This window comes from Corticium candelabrum, chromosome 21 (assembly GCF_963422355.1).
Source record: "Corticium candelabrum chromosome 21, ooCorCand1.1, whole genome shotgun sequence".
Lineage (NCBI taxonomy): Eukaryota > Metazoa > Porifera > Homoscleromorpha > Homosclerophorida > Plakinidae > Corticium > Corticium candelabrum.
This window is the reverse complement of record NC_085105.1, coordinates 5,224,744-5,241,521: the sequence shown is the minus strand read 5'-3', so window position 1 is coordinate 5,241,521 and position 16,778 is coordinate 5,224,744. Positions and strand designations below refer to the sequence as shown.

The 16,778-nt window shown below is 40.2% G+C and overlaps 1 protein-coding gene across 1 annotated transcript; it reads right to left on the bottom strand.

The window, feature by feature from the left end:
* Positions 1-6,435: 6,435 nt before the first annotated feature.
* On the bottom strand, positions 6,436-16,491 carry LOC134196204 (uncharacterized). The gene is made up of 6 exons (XM_062665279.1): positions 16,263-16,491; positions 16,167-16,191; positions 9,108-9,211; positions 8,876-8,946; positions 8,736-8,802; positions 6,436-6,485 (listed from the first exon to the last, which is right to left on the bottom strand). Exons 1-6 carry the CDS (start codon positions 16,321-16,323, stop codon positions 6,436-6,438), a joined length of 378 nt encoding a protein of 125 aa, XP_062521263.1. The 5' UTR covers positions 16,324-16,491.
* Between the last annotated feature and the right edge of the window lie 287 nt (positions 16,492-16,778).

The window sequence follows — 16,778 nt, the reverse complement described above, 5'->3', positions numbered from 1 at the left end:
AATGAAGAAGTATCAAAAATAGCAAAAACTACTTCATTATTATATGGTACTTGTTGTGTTTATTTATCTTTGGTACAGATACGGAAACAGTGAAGTCAAATTATGTTAGTAGATTTGAAATGAACCTAAATATTTTGTTTTCAAGTTAATACCATTGAAACTATTTGGTGGGCATATCATAAATATAATAATAACCATCCGCATCAAATTTTAAAAAATGCAGATCAAAAACTATTTAATGTCTTGGAGTGGCCTAAAGCCCGTTCAGATGTTCACTACACATGCAGCCAACCCTGCCAGTGCTGCACAATGGCGTGTTAAAACAAATAGACTAATCAGACAACAGTTGTTGTCACGTGGTTTCAGAGAAAATACTCTGGTAGCTGAAGTAGAAACTCTGATTGATGCTCTGTGAACTGTTGCATTTGGACGATTAATTCAAAATCATACCAAGATCAGAGGGCCAAGAAAAATAACTAAAAAATGCCAATTATGTACACAAAAGCTAAAGGGCAGTCCCACAGAAAAACAACCTAGGCTTTAAAAATAGCCTTCTTGACGACAGAATCCGAATGATGTTAGTTAGACGTCCCAATTTGCCTCTGTTGTTGAACTAAAATCATTGCTTTTCAAGGACTTTGAAACTGAGTCAACAACACCGAGTGTCCTTCACATGATGCAATGGGAAACGTTTACTGGTAAGTGCTATACTTATGTATCAAAATGACTCGGGTTTCTTAGGCAGAAGAAGTAACGTTGACTATTAAAAAAAGAAGGCTACTGAAACTGCAGTCATGATTCATGCGCGAATCTGTTCTAGAAGGCAGGATCTAAACTGTGCATTTTACCTACTCGCTACGCAAACATAAACAATGAAAGAGAATGTTCACAAGTTATTTACGCAAGCTAACATAAGTATGTCTTTTAGTTGTACGTAGTCCCATGTTCTTCTGCTTGCAATACACGGTAGTACTTCATTACGTTGGGTGCATGGGGTGGGTGTTTCCCAAACAAAGAGCAATAGCATACATGTAGCTGATCTCATTTCTGCCACTCTGCTGATGCCTGGTGTACAGGTACGAGATGGAGCTCTCACCCTCTATGTATGAGCTACAAACAGAAATCAGCGAGTCTGACTCTAGCGACGCTGGTCAAGAACACAAACGGATGTCTGGTACACTTTCCACACTTACCACTAAACGCTTCTCATTAGTTTGGGCGGAAGACACACATTTTGTTGACTTTGAAATCAGTGATGTCATTTATTGCAGAAAGCAATGATTTTTAGTTCAATAACGGAGGCAAACACAGTCGTAAAACTAACGCCATTCAAATTGTCTCGTTAACAGCTATTTTTAAAGCATAGCTTGTTTTTCCGTGGGGCTGCCCCTTTAAGTAGGTCTGACTGCCAAAAGTCATGGTGTCCAGCAGTATCTAAACGTAGCCCACATAAACTTAGTTACTAGATTATCATCCTCGCCACACCACTTTTAAGGCCTGCACTGACTTTTACCGCCTCCAGACAATTATAGTACTCGGTTTCATCTCCTTATGTGCAGAAGATTTGAAATTATGAGGCCAACAAGTGTTGATCACGTATGGTAATTACTTGCAACATGGCTGGGCAGAGATGGTGTTTGCTATTGCCCAAATAGGTTGAAAAAACTGATTTGGATACACTGAGGTCCTTTGACTTGTACAGTCAATATGCCTCCGAACAGCCAGATAACTCTGCTGCTTGTACAGAACTATTAGAGGTGCATTGTACTTCCAATTAAACTAATTTTTATACTTTTCGAAAATTTTATACTGTTCAGTCCGTGGGCCAAGAGCCAAACAGCACTCACTAGTACCACCAGAGGCGGCAAAATCTAAAATTTTAGTAATGATTATTGTAATTCTCCATGTTTCTGAGACATATGATAACCCTTGCAGAGTGGCAGCTTCGTGGTAGCCACAATGACTTATACCCTTGCCTTATGACTGCTGAGCATTACTACTGAGAGAAACATCCAGCAATCCATAGACCCGATGATAGCTGTGTTCTTTTGATTGGTGGGGGAGGGATGGCAGTTAGGTAACTAAAGAAGCGTGACATGTTCGGCACACTTGCTCCATTTGATTCCAATCCACCACACCTTCGTCCATAAACGATCCTTGCACTTCATGATTCCCTAGTGTCCTTCATGAGCCAGTTGTAATACGCGATCGCAAAGTTTGATTGGTACAACTATTCGGTGATTCCGAAGAACAATGTAACCAATTGTAGTAAGTTCATCAAACACGTGCTTGTACTCCGAAGTAACGTTGGTCCGCTTTCCATTTCGAATGAACTCCCTTAGAGACTATAATTCACGATCTTCTCGTGATAGCTCCTCCATCAGTCGTGGAGAAGTCGATCCAGGTGCGGTTTGTCTTGGCACAAATTTCACATATTCATCACGTTCGCCTCCTAAGTCCCGTAAAGACAACATTGAAAGGGTATCGGCGATGTTGTTCCATCCCAGCATAAATACTACGTTGAAGTCGTAGGATTGCAGTCAAAGAACCCAACGTTCACTACAGGCAGAGGGTTTACTGCCAGGTCCATAGATCGCTTGCAGTGAGTGGTCTATGGTCGGTAATAAAGTCTATGGTCAGTAATGAGGTCAAAAGACCAACAGTGCAGATACAAACTAAATTGATCGTAGGCCCAAATGAGACCCAGTGCTTCTTTCTCTGTCTGAGAGTATCTGAGCTCTACATCATTCAAGCTTCTGATGGCATAGCTAATAGATTTCTAAATACTGTTCTGTTCTTGTTCTTGTAAGAGGACAGCTCCTAGGCCAACTGGGCTAGCGTCAGCTACGACACTGGTGAGAGCTTTGTAGTCAAATAGAGCAAGAGTGGTGGTGTCGCTCAATCGGGTTTGATGATCATAAATGCATCAGCTTCGGCTTTCGTCCAAGCCTTGTTGCTTCTCGTGCATTGATGAAGGGGGTCCGCAATAGTCACTAAATCTGGTTCCAAAATAGTCGCTAGATCAGGGATATACTTAGAACAAAAGTTCACAAGACCTAGGAACGAGCATACTTCAGTTGCCATCTTGCGTTTCCTAGTGGCTGTGATCACGGCTACCTTGTCGTCTGCTTACCCTCTTTTGATATAATGTGGCCCATAAATTTGAGTCTATTCATATCAAAGTCGCAGTTATCGGCGTTTAGAGTTAGTCCTGTTTCCATGACTAGATACAGGACTGCCTTTAGTCTGGCAACATGCTCAGTTCTGGTAGCACCATGAACCAGAATATCATCGAAGATGTTTGCAGTCCTTTCACATCCTGATAACTTGTTGAATAATTCTCTGATATAACTCTGGTGCTGATAAAATACCAAACATCAGACGCTTATAATGAAACAAACCTTTATGGGTGATAAAAGTAAGTGACATACCGAGATCCTCCATCTAGATCGATCTAGTGAAAACCCTTGTTGAAGTTCAGTCAACTGAAGTGATTGCTATTACTGACTTCTTCCACCACTTCAGTAAGGGATGTCTTTCACAAATGACAGCTTCGTTGGCACATCTCATATCCAGAAAGAGTCTTATCTGGCCTTTCTTCTTGGGTACTACTACTACGGCGCTAATGCAAGGCATCGGTGCCTGAGTTTTCTTTATGACATCTGCTTTCAGCAAATAGTCTAGCTCTGTCCCAACCTTATCTCTTAGACCAAATAGAATCCATATTTGCTGCTGAGCCACTGGCATCACTGATTCGTCAATCTTCAGCTGAAAATCCTTCAGTTTTCCCAAGCCAGAAAAACACAGTCTCGATAATCGTCTAACAGTGTTTGTCGATCAAACATGCTGCCTTTTGTATGCGGCCTAATTTCAAAAGAAGTAGCTAAGGTGCCATTTGTCGTCCTAGTAATGTTGGTCATTTGCACTGAACTATATAAAGCATGAGGTAGTCTTCTCACCACCTGCTACTAATTCAATGTCATATCCTCCAAGTATTGTCAATGGTTTCTTTGAGCCATATGTGTGCAATGTCTTACGTATCTCACACGGCTCATACTGCATTCCTATGTTCTTCAATTGCGGAAACTCTTGCCCTGAGAGATGATATTGCTGCATGCTCCACTGTCAATGACGATGTTTGCCCTGATTCCCCCAATTTGAATTTGAGTGATGGCAGTCTCCTGATCAACGACAAATACATATCCCGAGTCAGACATGCTTGAGTCATCTTCTGTTTCACCACTGTGTCTCAGTTACAGAAACTTTTCCAGCCTTTGCTCTCTTGGCTTTCTGACTGAAACGTTTGAGCATAATGTCCTTTCTTGTGGCATTTGCTGCATTCAATCTTCCTGGTCGGACACTTGGCATCAGCTGGTGAGTGTCCCTCATATCCACATCGAATGCATTGTCTTGGTGTATAGTCTGTTTGCATGAGATCTGTGCTTATCCTTTGGTTGTTTCCATTTCTCTTTGGAGTCAACCAGCATGGCATTTTCACTAGTTTCCCTTGCCTGTTCTGTCCTGCCTTGAGTGGTAATATCCTTCTTTTGAACTTTTACAGTCTCCAGAGTGTGTGCCAGAGATATGGCTTTCTCCAGAGTCAAATCATTCCCCTCTTCTAGCAGCTTTGAACAAACTTTAGAACGTTCACACTTCTCTATCACTTGATCAATGATGTTTTGGTCTGTGTCCACAAAGTCACACTTCATAGCTTGCTGTAGGAGTCGGCTAACAAATTGGTCAATGTCTTTGCCTTGATGTTGTTGTAGTCACCTACACTGGGTATCGTTCGTAATGTTTGTTCACCAAGGGCTTAAAGCACCAATCAAGAGCTTGGATACTAGAAGTGTAAGTAGTCCCCTGTACCAATGATATTCTCGAAAATCTCCTGCACCTGTGGAGTGAAACGCTGTTGTAGCAATGCTCGCTTATGAGTTTCACTCGTAACTCCTTGTCTGTCCACATAATACTGGAAGCTACGTTTCCATTTGTCCCATTTGACACCAAGATCAAAGTGCTTTCCCTGAAACTCATGAACTGCTCTACAAGAGGTGTATTCCATTCTTCTAGTTTCGCTATAGTTGACAGCTACAACTCTCTCACTCCATTATTGGTGTGCACGTGGTTACGTTGTTGGGATCACAGACAAATGGTTCTCAGACAACTGGTACTGGAACATGTTGTATCCTCGTCACCATGCAGTTGTAACGTTCTAACTGTATCGTGCTTCCAACACAACACAATGCTATATTATTATACGCTACGTTATTAATTTCTAGAAAACAGAAGGTTTCCTCTTAGTTCTGTATACTGCACTACACTACAGGGCCCCTTTACAATTTTTTTATAAAACCTTCCTGTGTGTGCTGCAAGTGTGCGGGCTGATTTAGTACCGTACTTGCCCGAGTATAGTCCCAGAGCTCAAGTAAGATCCTATCCCCACTTTTTGCCTAGGTTCTAAGATTTTCACACCTTTTTCTTCTTTAATTAGTGCTAATTGGAGCTTTCTACAGTGACTGTCTGCTAGATTTGCGCTGCCTATAGTAATGCTAATACCAATATTCTTCACTTGCCTGCGCCTTTGACAAAACTCAGCAGCTATGCAGAAGAGAATTCGTTCATTGGAACAGAAGATTAGCATTGTCCAATGGCATCATCACAATGACTTGGTAGTGTCAACAACTGCCAACCAATTTAGCATTGACAGGTGGTGTTGAGTTAATTGATTAGTCACTTCTGCCAATTAACAGCTCTAGGTGTCAGGCTATCAAGTAATGCCTCATCACAACTTTTCCTTTGATGCTAGCGAACCATGGGGGTGGGATAATACTCAAGCAAGTACCATAACAAACAAACCAAATGAGTGACTGGAATGGGCAACCAAACCACCAGAAAGACACACATGTTTCTCCTTTATTTCCAATTTACTTAGATGGTATTTGCATACATCTAGTGTGAATGGGGAGTGCATCCAGTTTGGTCAGCTTACAGTTATCACAAGCAATTAGTAAAAAGAGATGGCAGGAAGTACGCAGGATGATACCAGACTCTCTCTCCATTGGAATTTTCATATAGACAAGACTAGAGCGAGAGAGTCTGGGGATGACGCTAGACCATATCTAGCACCAAACACCTGGTACGAAAATAAATGGTTAACTAAGTCCCAAAAACTAAAGAACAAGTGAAACTAAATGCAAGATTAAAAAAGTATGGAATGCATGCCTAGAAAACAAGTATCGTTATTGTAAGAATTTTCATTGTTTCAATTAACAGCAGAAGTAGTGCAATATAGTAGTGCAATATTTTATTTCTAACAACCAGGCAAATATCCATGATTGCTATAAGTGCTAAATGAGACTTCTGCAAGAAAAGATCTACTCATTAGAAAAGATTATCATGTATTATTCTACTTCTACTGAGGTAACAAATAAAATGTCACAATTGAAGTTTTGCCACTTTGAGTGGTACTGATATCTGGTCTGGTCCTGGACACAATGACATCACAAGGCAAATAGATATAAATGTATTTACCACCCACCGCACTCAGAACAAGATATCAAGAGAATGAGAATATAAGTAGTTACCGTAGTGTACTATCCTACCCAAAATGGATTTTCCTCACTCGTAACTTGTTACTGCACTCTAGCTACACTAGCAGATTTGGTCAGACTTCTAATTTTTCCAAAGCTATAGTTATAAATTCTGCATGTCTTTGTGTATCGCTGTTACAATCTAAGCTGTCTATACAAATACATATTGTATCAATTTACGTACATTAGCTACTGTATCAGTAGTTGGCAACGTGCATTAGCAAGGAAGTCCCGTACGTAACGCGTGCACTACTCTTCACGTTTGTGCATGCTATGGCAGCAAGATTGGATGCTCGTAGATTTTCAGGTAGCGCTACTTGAAATACAATGTTTCGGTTGTTTCTGATCAAAAATTGACATCTTTCTGGCTAGATGTTCTCTCATGTCGAACAGCGTGTAGTGATTAGCTGTCTGGCCATTGTCCCTCGTTGCCACGTGCGACACAAAGAAGAATAATGCGTGGTGGTTGGTCACTCGCTTGCATACCATACATTCCTGAAGCGTGACACCCATATATGGTCATTTTTTGGGGGTACATAGTCAGTCAGCCAGCCAGCCAGCCACAGAGATTTGGGGCAAATAGAACTCCGTTAGTATACCGCTCCTCGCAAATCACGTGACTTCTTTGAAGTCCCGTCCCTTTGACTCGTAGCTTTCAACTAGTAATTGAACCGTCGCTTTTACAGCTATGAGCCTTCAAAGTCCTGAACACCACGTACGCTAGGAGGAGTAATTGTCGCAAAGAATTACAAATATTACACGCTATTTTCTTTCTAGACGTGCTACCTGTAACATGTATTAAAATCCTACATAGCGACTGTCGTTTCACGTGACCGCAAAGTCCGTAAATAGTCTGTAGTTGTAAGTAGAGTCATCGTATATGGGACATAAAATCTCTACTGGTTACGTAATGTTAGATTCCCGTATAAATATTGTAAAACCAAGAAAGAGATCGATTCTGGGTCAGCAGTTGCAGACAGGTGACTTCTGTTGTTTATGTCCGACAGGTCCTAGCAATCGCAAACATGAATTACACTGTTCTGGTGAGAAAACTCTCTCAAGGAAGTTTCACGCATACGATTGGCTGTTCATCTATTGTCTCTGGTTGCCACGTACGACATAAAGGAATTAATGCTTCGTGATTGGGCCACACTAAGGAGGCATGACACATTCCTGTAGCGTGACAGACATAGCCAGCCAGCCAGCCAGCCAGCCAGCCAGCCAGCCAGCCAGCCAGCCAGCCAGCCAGCCACATAGTCCCCAGACCGGAAGTCGGTTTAGCCCAATATGTTTAGAGTACGCTACTCGCCAAGTCTCGTGACTTTTATAAAGTCCCTTTCTTATAGGCTCATAGCTGAATAATTAAGTTTGTCTGGCCCTAAGCCTTCACGAACACTGCATTCACATGCATTCACCTTAGCATATATAACTAGTAATTGAAGCTGTGTTTACACCGTCACTTCTACAGCTTTGAGCCTTCAAAGTCCTGAATACCGGGCCATGTACGGTAGGAGGAGTGTTTGTCATGAAGAATTACGAATATATGCGCTATTTTCTTTCTAGACGTGCTACTTGTAAAATGTATTTAAAATCCTACATAGCGACTGTCGTTTCGCATGACCGCAAAGTCCGTAGCAGTCGCAAGTAAAGTTACCGTATATGGGACATAAAATCTCTACTGGTTACGTAATGTTAGATTCCCGTATAACTATCGTAAAACCAAGAAAGCGATCAATTTTGGGTCAGCAGTTGCAGACAGGTGACTTCTGTTGTTTATGTCCGACAGGTCCTAGCAATCACAAACATGAATTACACTGTTCTGGTGACAAAACTCTCTCAAGGAAGTTTTGTGCATATGATTGACTGTTCGTCTATTGTCTCTGGTTGCTACGTACGACATAAAGGAATTAATGCTTCGGATTGGGCAACACTAAGGAGGCGTGGCACATTCCTGTAGCGTGACAGACATAACCAGCCAGCCAGCCAGCCAGCCAGACACATAGTCCCCAGACCGAAAGTCGATTTAGCCCTATACGTTTAGAGTACGCTACTCACCAAGTCTCGTGACTTTTACAAAGTCCCTTTTCTTATGGGCTCATAGCTGAATAAATTTAATATTCAAAATAAATTAAAGATACCACTAACCTGTGTCATTTGTCACAAAGTGAGTAACAATGGACTCAAGGCAATATCGAGTCAACACTAAATCTCCCTAGCAATGGATCACAAATCCAACTGCAGTTAGCTTCAAATATCATACAATGATTGGTTTGACTATTAAGCACCTGGCAAAAATTTGCTGCTTTGGCAAAAGGTGGAAGCAAGTCTTCTGTCAACAGATGCTGAGAAGAGTTTGCTGCAAAGACATAAAGACATAAATAGTCTAATAAACAAACTATGACGTTGCTGTCCATGTAACTTGGAACTCAGGCTTCTGTAAAGCATGATTTAAGTTTTACACAAGTTCAACAAAGTGCATGTACATCCAGGTCAATAAGGTAGCACAGTGTTGTGTACCTGATGTAGTTAGTTGATGTATGATAAAAACAAGCCACTGCATTGCTTCCCTGTCCACACTAGTTTGCATAAGCTTGAAAATGGTTGAAATAAATTCTGAATGCCTGCGCAATAGTGAACACACATAAATACATGCACAGAACCAGTCATGATAAACATATACAAGCCTACACATTTTTTGTTTAAATAACTAAAATAACAACACTTAACATAGATATACAAAATAATTTAGAAAGCCATTTAATTTCTAATTAAGGATTAGCACCAAACAGCAAGTCCAATAAAACAAAAAAGGACTAAAGCACCGCTGAAATAGCCCTTTGCTAAATTGCTGAATCTAATTATGTCATAAACATTCTTCTGTTTGCCCATTACTTGATGAAAGCAAATACAGTGGTTGCCAACAACAGTCGATAAAAAAGATATTTGTTACTTAACAACTACTGACAGCTAACTCGCAAGTATATATTAATCATGCTGCCGTTTCCAAATATTCTGAAGTAGGAAAAGAGTCTCTTGCAATATATTATAACAACACTATTGACTGTCGACAACATTTGGATTGTCTTACAAAATACAGTACCAGAAATTTAAAATTTTCCAAAACAATTTAGTAACCTGTTGACCTGTCATTGGACTATTCATCTTTTAAGTATTTTAAATATGTAATCACAAGTTAGTTACAAACACTCTTGCATACACAGGCCCTGTCGCAAAATTTCTCTAATCATCTTTGATGTTACTAAATTTCAGAATAAGCTGTCTTGAAATTCTTTTCAATCAAGTTATTGCATATGCACCTAGTTTGTTGATTTTTAATGAGATGTCAAATCCACGAACAACTTGACCAAGATTGTTGTTCCAGTTCCAATTTCTTTTTATGCCACCATGTCGAATTCTTTAATCATTGTCATTGTCAATCCAAATCCACCAGATACTAATGACTTGTCAATTTCTTTGATATTTTTTGATAATAGAATGAGCTTCACTTGAATGGATATGCTTGACAAGTAGCTGTAACTTCATGGCATTTTACTTCCAAGACATCTCTTGTTCAACTTTTAAAAAGCTGTAACCAACAAACGAGGCATCTTGATATTACTTAATTAAAGTGTAAACACACTGATCTCCCTACCAATGAATTGACACAATAAAAGTACAGTGAAACCTGTACTAAGCGACCACCTGTGGGACCCAGGGGTATTGGTCGCTTAGGACAGGTGGTCGCTTAGTAGAGGAAGCCTCACGCTTCCACACACCTATAGCCCTGCATGCCAGACCACCACGACACGGAACTTACAAAGTGCTCAACGTCTCGTTTCTTGTTTTGTGCAATGTACATATTTCGTCCATGTGGTTACAGACTGTTCTAATCAAAGCTAGCTACTGTGACAGGGAAAAGAAACTGGATAGAGTTTGCTGCTGCCTGGCTTCCAAACTCATCTTCTGCACCACACTTTCCAGCTTTGCAACCAAATCCAGCATTTTCTGATCATTTTTGATGAGTGAAAACTGGAATAGGTCGTCCACAAGCTCTACGGCTTGTTTGTAAGTTTGAACTCAAATTTGAGGTGGATCATAATCATCATCATCTTCAGTGTCACTTGTGTCAATGCCATGTTGTCCAGCATCAAAGACATCCTCTCTGTCTCGATCCTCACACCGCCTCTTTGCTTGATGTAGGAGGTCTTTCTCCCATTCATCTCCGAATTCTTCACATGATCGCACTTGTGTCAGCAACACCTCTGAGAAGTGACAGCTGTGTTGGAATGTGTAATCAAGACAAAAAAGGTATATTGTGGTCGCTTAGAAGAGGTGTTAATTGCTGTAGGGCCTTTGGATTAGCGGTCGTTGGTCGTGTTGGGCAGGTGGTCGCTTAGTACAGTAGCTATTGTATGGGACAACGTTCCGTGCCAGGCAGATGCAGTCGCTAAAGCCGGGTGGTCGCTGAGAAAAGGTGGTCGCTGGTACAGATTTCACTGTATTGTATTTCAATTGTTTTCTTAATCGGGAAGCAAAGAATTTTTACTCAAACACATTTAGTTACAATACCTCAATTTGTCTGGTCATTGTTTGAACACCAAAGCATGATGTCAGAGCAGCATAGCGCTTGCACTACAAAACTTAAAATGAGTAGTTACAAGCTGAAAATCTCTAATTATTTTCTGAATTACTCCCAACAGTTGTTAAGTTCAGTTAGGTTGTTAAGCTCACAACATTTCCCTGTATTTGCCTGGCTGTGAATATATGGTACGGTATGATTCCAATAGAATAAGTGCCAACAATGGTTCTCAAAAGGAGAAAAAGGTGTTCTAGAGTTTCTTAATCTCATCCTGCTGATGTGTACCATCCAGACTTTCAAGATGGTAAACCAGCCTATTTTGATGTGTCTGGTACCAATATGTCATATGCACAATTTAAATATGTGCTCGTGACTGGTTGCACATCACGTGAGCATGTTATAAAATATATATATATATATATATATATATACAGTAGTGCTTAAAAGTCTGTGAACCCCCATTACAAATTCTTAATTTTGTACTTTCAAAAACTTCCATTTGTATTCATACTACTACAGAAAATGGGTTTGCATTGATTCTACCATAAAACAAATAACAACTTTTGAAGTTACTCACTGTAATTGATAAAAATCAGTCAAAATCCAAAACACACAAAGATAGTAAATGTTTGTGAACACTTCCTCTAGTACTTAGTAAGCCCACCTTAGTGTCACATAACCAGACCCTTTCGCTACAACGTTATATACTTCCGGGTGAGAAAGGGTCTGGTGAACAACCCTTGATGTCGCTGTGGTGCCGCCTAGCCAAAAATCAACTAACTAAATACCGGATTTGGTTTGTTAAATGCTTTACTAAAGATCAGATTGGTATGCAAGCACTGCAATCAACTATCTTCTCTTGTTTCATAGAGAAAACTCTAAAACTACAGGTAGAGTTTTGCTGCTTGTGAAATCTGCATGTCTACAGCAACCAATGCAATCGCAGGAATGTTGACATCAATAGGCTTTGATCTCATGCAGTCATGGTCATGATTGACGTCTGACGTAAGATTGTGTGCTCATGTCACAATGGAGACTGAATTCAAACACACTGAATGGATGCAAACATACTCGATACTCTTTGCAATGCACAAAACACATCAAATCATTACCCAAACACAGAAAGACGACTCATCTTGTTTTAATGACGACAGCTCTACTTTACAGATATCGCTCATTATAAACTGTCTGCAGTCGCTTTGGACAAACAGCATTGAGTACGTTCGCATCCAGTCTCTGCTGTGACACAAGCGCACAACTCTAGGTCAGACGTCAATCAACTGCATGAGATCAGGGCCTGTCGACGACAATGTTCCCATGGTCACATTCATTGCATAGACATGCAGATTTCACAAACAGCAAAGATTGTAGCTGTAGTTTCTTAGTTGTTCTTTACAAACAAAAGAAGATAGTTGAGATAGGATTGTACTGCGTGCATACCGTACCATTCTGGTCTTCAGTGAAGCATTTAAGAAACCAAATCAGGTATTTACTTAGCCAATTTTTGGCTAGGCCACAACACAGCGACATCAAAGGCTGTTCACCAGACCCTTACTTGCCCAGAAGGATGACACGGCGAAAAGAGTCTGGCTATGTCCACCTCTGGATGCAATCACAATGACAAGGTGATTTCTGTAAGATTGGACAAGGTTCTGACGATGTTCTGAAGATATTTTTGCCTACTGTTCCACGCCAAATGTTCTCAATTCTTCAAGATTCTTCGGGTTGCAAAAATAGACAGCTTTTTGAAGTCATCCCATAGCATTTCAATAATTGGGTCGAGATCAGGACTTTGGCTAGGCCATCCTAAAACCCTAAAATGATGTTTCTCAAAACAAGATTTAGTTGATTTGCTTTATGCTTAGGGTTGCTGTTCTGTTGAAATGACTGCAGCTACATGAATGTCCAGCCACAGCCGAGTTGAAGTTGACAAAGTGAGGGAAGGCCATTGGCTTGAAGAATTTCTTAATACTCAAAGGAATTCATTCTCCCTTCAACTACGGCAAGCCTAGCACCACCCTGTTTTGCTGTAAGCATGATTTTCTTCTCGTGAAACTCTGTGTTCTTTCCTCGCCAAACATCTTTTTATTGTCTACAAAATCTAAAATATCTTTAATATCAATAAGCAGACAAAAGGCAAATAAACATATAGACATACGACAATCAGCAATTACTGTAAAATACACTTCATGAATCTAGTGACTGTATGTTGTGTTCTAATAAGTCTGTACCTTTAATCTAACATTCTAAAGTACTTCAGCTTCCGATCGAACTAGTCTCAGTAGATTTTTTATGGGTGCAGTCTGTAGCTACACCTTGATGCTCGTCTAGCCTCAGAGGTTGAGCACTTCTCGTATCTTCATCCAGCTATGAGAGAAGCACTTGCGGCAAAATAGCCTGTTGTGTTGGCTGTAAACCCTTTGTAGCAGCTTCAACTTTGATTTGCATGTAGAACAAGTATATGCTCTTCTTGCTATTAGTTTCAATTGTTCAATGCACATTTCCAACTGATGATTGTGAAGACTGAGCAATAGAAAAGTTGTTTTTAGCTATTTCCGATGCTTCAGTACGCTTGACTTTTGATCCATCAGAAGTTACAATCTTGTCTTGGATGCAGCAATATGTGGCTGTATCTTGATCTTTCTACCGTTCTTTCGTAATTTGTAATATGCTTCCCAAAAACTCGAATAAGTGCAGTTGGCGATCAACATGTCGGTATTGCCAGAACGTGGAAATTAATATTATGAGATACATCACGCAATGTGTTGGCAGATTGGCAAGAGACTGATTTAGAAGCCTGATCGGGTAATTACAATGTCTCAAAAGACTGCGATGTGCCTGAAGGACTGGAAGCGTAAAGGCTTGTGTAATGTTTCTCTCCACAATGGAAATCTCTGTAGACGTGGTCGATAACTTCTGGTGTCTGGCAGCCATTAAGGCATTGATCACTTTGGATAAGATTACAGTGGTAGAGCCAAGAATTTGTAGGCAGAGCTCTATGTAGAAACTTCCAAAATTGATCTTTGTGTCTGCTATCCGATAATTTGCACATTGACGATAAGGACCTTATTGTTCAGGGCCTGACTGGTTGCAGAAGGATCTGATCTTTTCCATCTCCATATACAAGTTGCTTCCTGAAGAGTAGGTGAAAGAAGGTTTTGATAGACTGCCCGTGCTGTTGCTTGTGACAAAAGTACTGGGTTGTCAAAAAGTGAAAATAGGTACAGCTACTATTTCCATAATGGAAATTTCAGTGCGACACCTCCTCGCCAAAACATATCTTTGGCAATTGTACCAAAACAGCTCCATCTTTGTTTCATCTATCCATAAAACTGTCTCCCAAAATTGAATAGATTTGTCAATGTGCTCTTTCATTGCATTTGTCGATGTTTCAGTTGAGAGAAGTGGTTTCCTCCAAGCCAGTTTTGTTCAGAGTTCTGTAAATTGTAGATACGCGCACATCAACTCAAGACACTTTCAACGATTCTTGAAGAGTCTTGGACGTCACGTGTTGGTTGTTCCTGACTTCTCAGACAATGCATCTGGTAGACTTTGAGTAATCATAGCCGGGCAGTCAGCATGAAGGAGCATTAAAGTCATTTTTAGTGCTCACTATTTCTACTCTACTTGACGAACTGTTGACTGATGGATGTTCAGATGCTTAGATATCTTCTTGTATCCTTCCTTGTTTTGATGGCACTTGATGATTGTTTGTCTGAGCAACTGACCCAACTCCGTCCTTCGTGGCATACTTAAATTCGAGCCAGCAAGCACGTTTGGCAAGATTTGCATGTGTATATTGCTCAGACAATAAATAAACTTGTGGAATAAAGACAAACTGGTCTATTAAATAACATTTCATAAAGAATTCACAAATTTCTGCTGTTTTTGTAGTTTGAGTTTGACTGATTTTCTAACCATTAAAAGAGTAACTTCAAAATCCACTATTTTGTTTCAAACTGCAATCAAGCAAAATCATTTTTTGTAACATTTCCCGGTGTAAATACAAATGGAACGTCAAGAAAGCAAAATAAGAATTTGTAAATGGGTTCAAACTTTCAAGCACCACTGTATATATAGATGATAAATATTATTGACAAGATCGATCGAATCACTAGGAAATGACCACAACTTTTGTAAAACTAATAAGTGTCAAACTGTATCTTGCTAAGAAGGTTGTCAAAACACACTAAAATCAGCCTACATGTAAGTACATAACTAAGACCGAGTCATCTCCCTCTGTCTAAAATTCTGATCTGTCTGTCTGTCTGTCTGTTTGTAACATTAACCACTACAACACTGCCAGACCAATTGCCACGACGCCAGTTGCATGAAGACTCTGTTCACGCCATAACGCAAATGAAAGTTTCAGTTGTATGAGTCAAAGGGCCCCTTTGAAGTCCATGCTCGACCGTATTAGCGAGAATGTTGTCATTGCTTAAAGTTTGCATGACGAACGTGTACGCTGAATTGATCGAGGTCGACAGTGAAGGTATGGCTGTCTTCCAAAGTTCTTTTGGGACAGCGCTAGTTCTTGCTGGCCGAATCTGCCGCCACGTAATTGTGCTCAAATTTCTCATAAAGGCACATTGAATCTCCACCAACTTTGACACACACACGCACACACACACACACACACACACACACACACACACACACACACACACACACACACACACACACACTCTCTCTCTCTCTCTCTCTCTCTCTCTTGCACACACTTTGCCACTATAACCAATCATTAGAGTTTCTAGCCACAAAGACACAGTTTCGATCTCATGCAGTAGCAAATATGACAAAATTGTTTTCAACTCTCAATAAAATTCTAAACTTGTAAGAACAAAAAAGTATTGGAGTACCAAAGACAAAGAAATACAAGTCATCAAAACAAATTGCTTCCCCAATTGTAATTTCTGTCTTTGAGTTTGAAGTAATTACAGTTTACAGTTTGGTGATGGTCATAAGTCATTGCAGACAACAGCTAGTTCCACACTTACGTAACAACAGTTCTTTGGTTGGCTTCTACAAACAAACAGAAGCTAAACATCAAATTACAAACACAAGGTTTAAATTGAAAGCTCTGTGTCACTCACCATTTTCACAAATCAACTCAAAAACTGCATGCAATGCTGCCCGTTGCACCTTCAACTGCATGCTATTATTGGTCCATGACTTGCACACAGAGTGACAAACACAGGAACATAAAACCAAAACCACATCCTGCAAAACTTGATTTAGGCAGTCAATACCTGTAACAACATTAAAGAGCTATAGCTTATTGACACAACTATCAAACACAGCCAGACCCTTCGCCGCATCATACTCTGGGCAAAAAAGAGTCTGGTGAACAGCCTTTGAAGTAGGCAAGTGCATATTATGCAGGCAATTAAATAGAGCATAATTGGTACTGACAAGCATCTAGCATAAAGCGAGTATAATTGCAAGGTTTACAAGCAATACGTCATTGTATACTCACGTGACTGCCAGTCTGCTAAAGCAATATGGCTGAGAACTTGGAGATTGCACAAAGCAGTGATGTTACAATAGAACTAATATCAATTAAAAACCAGTCAAGCGTCTGTTTGCTGGAATGTCAAGCCAATTTGGCT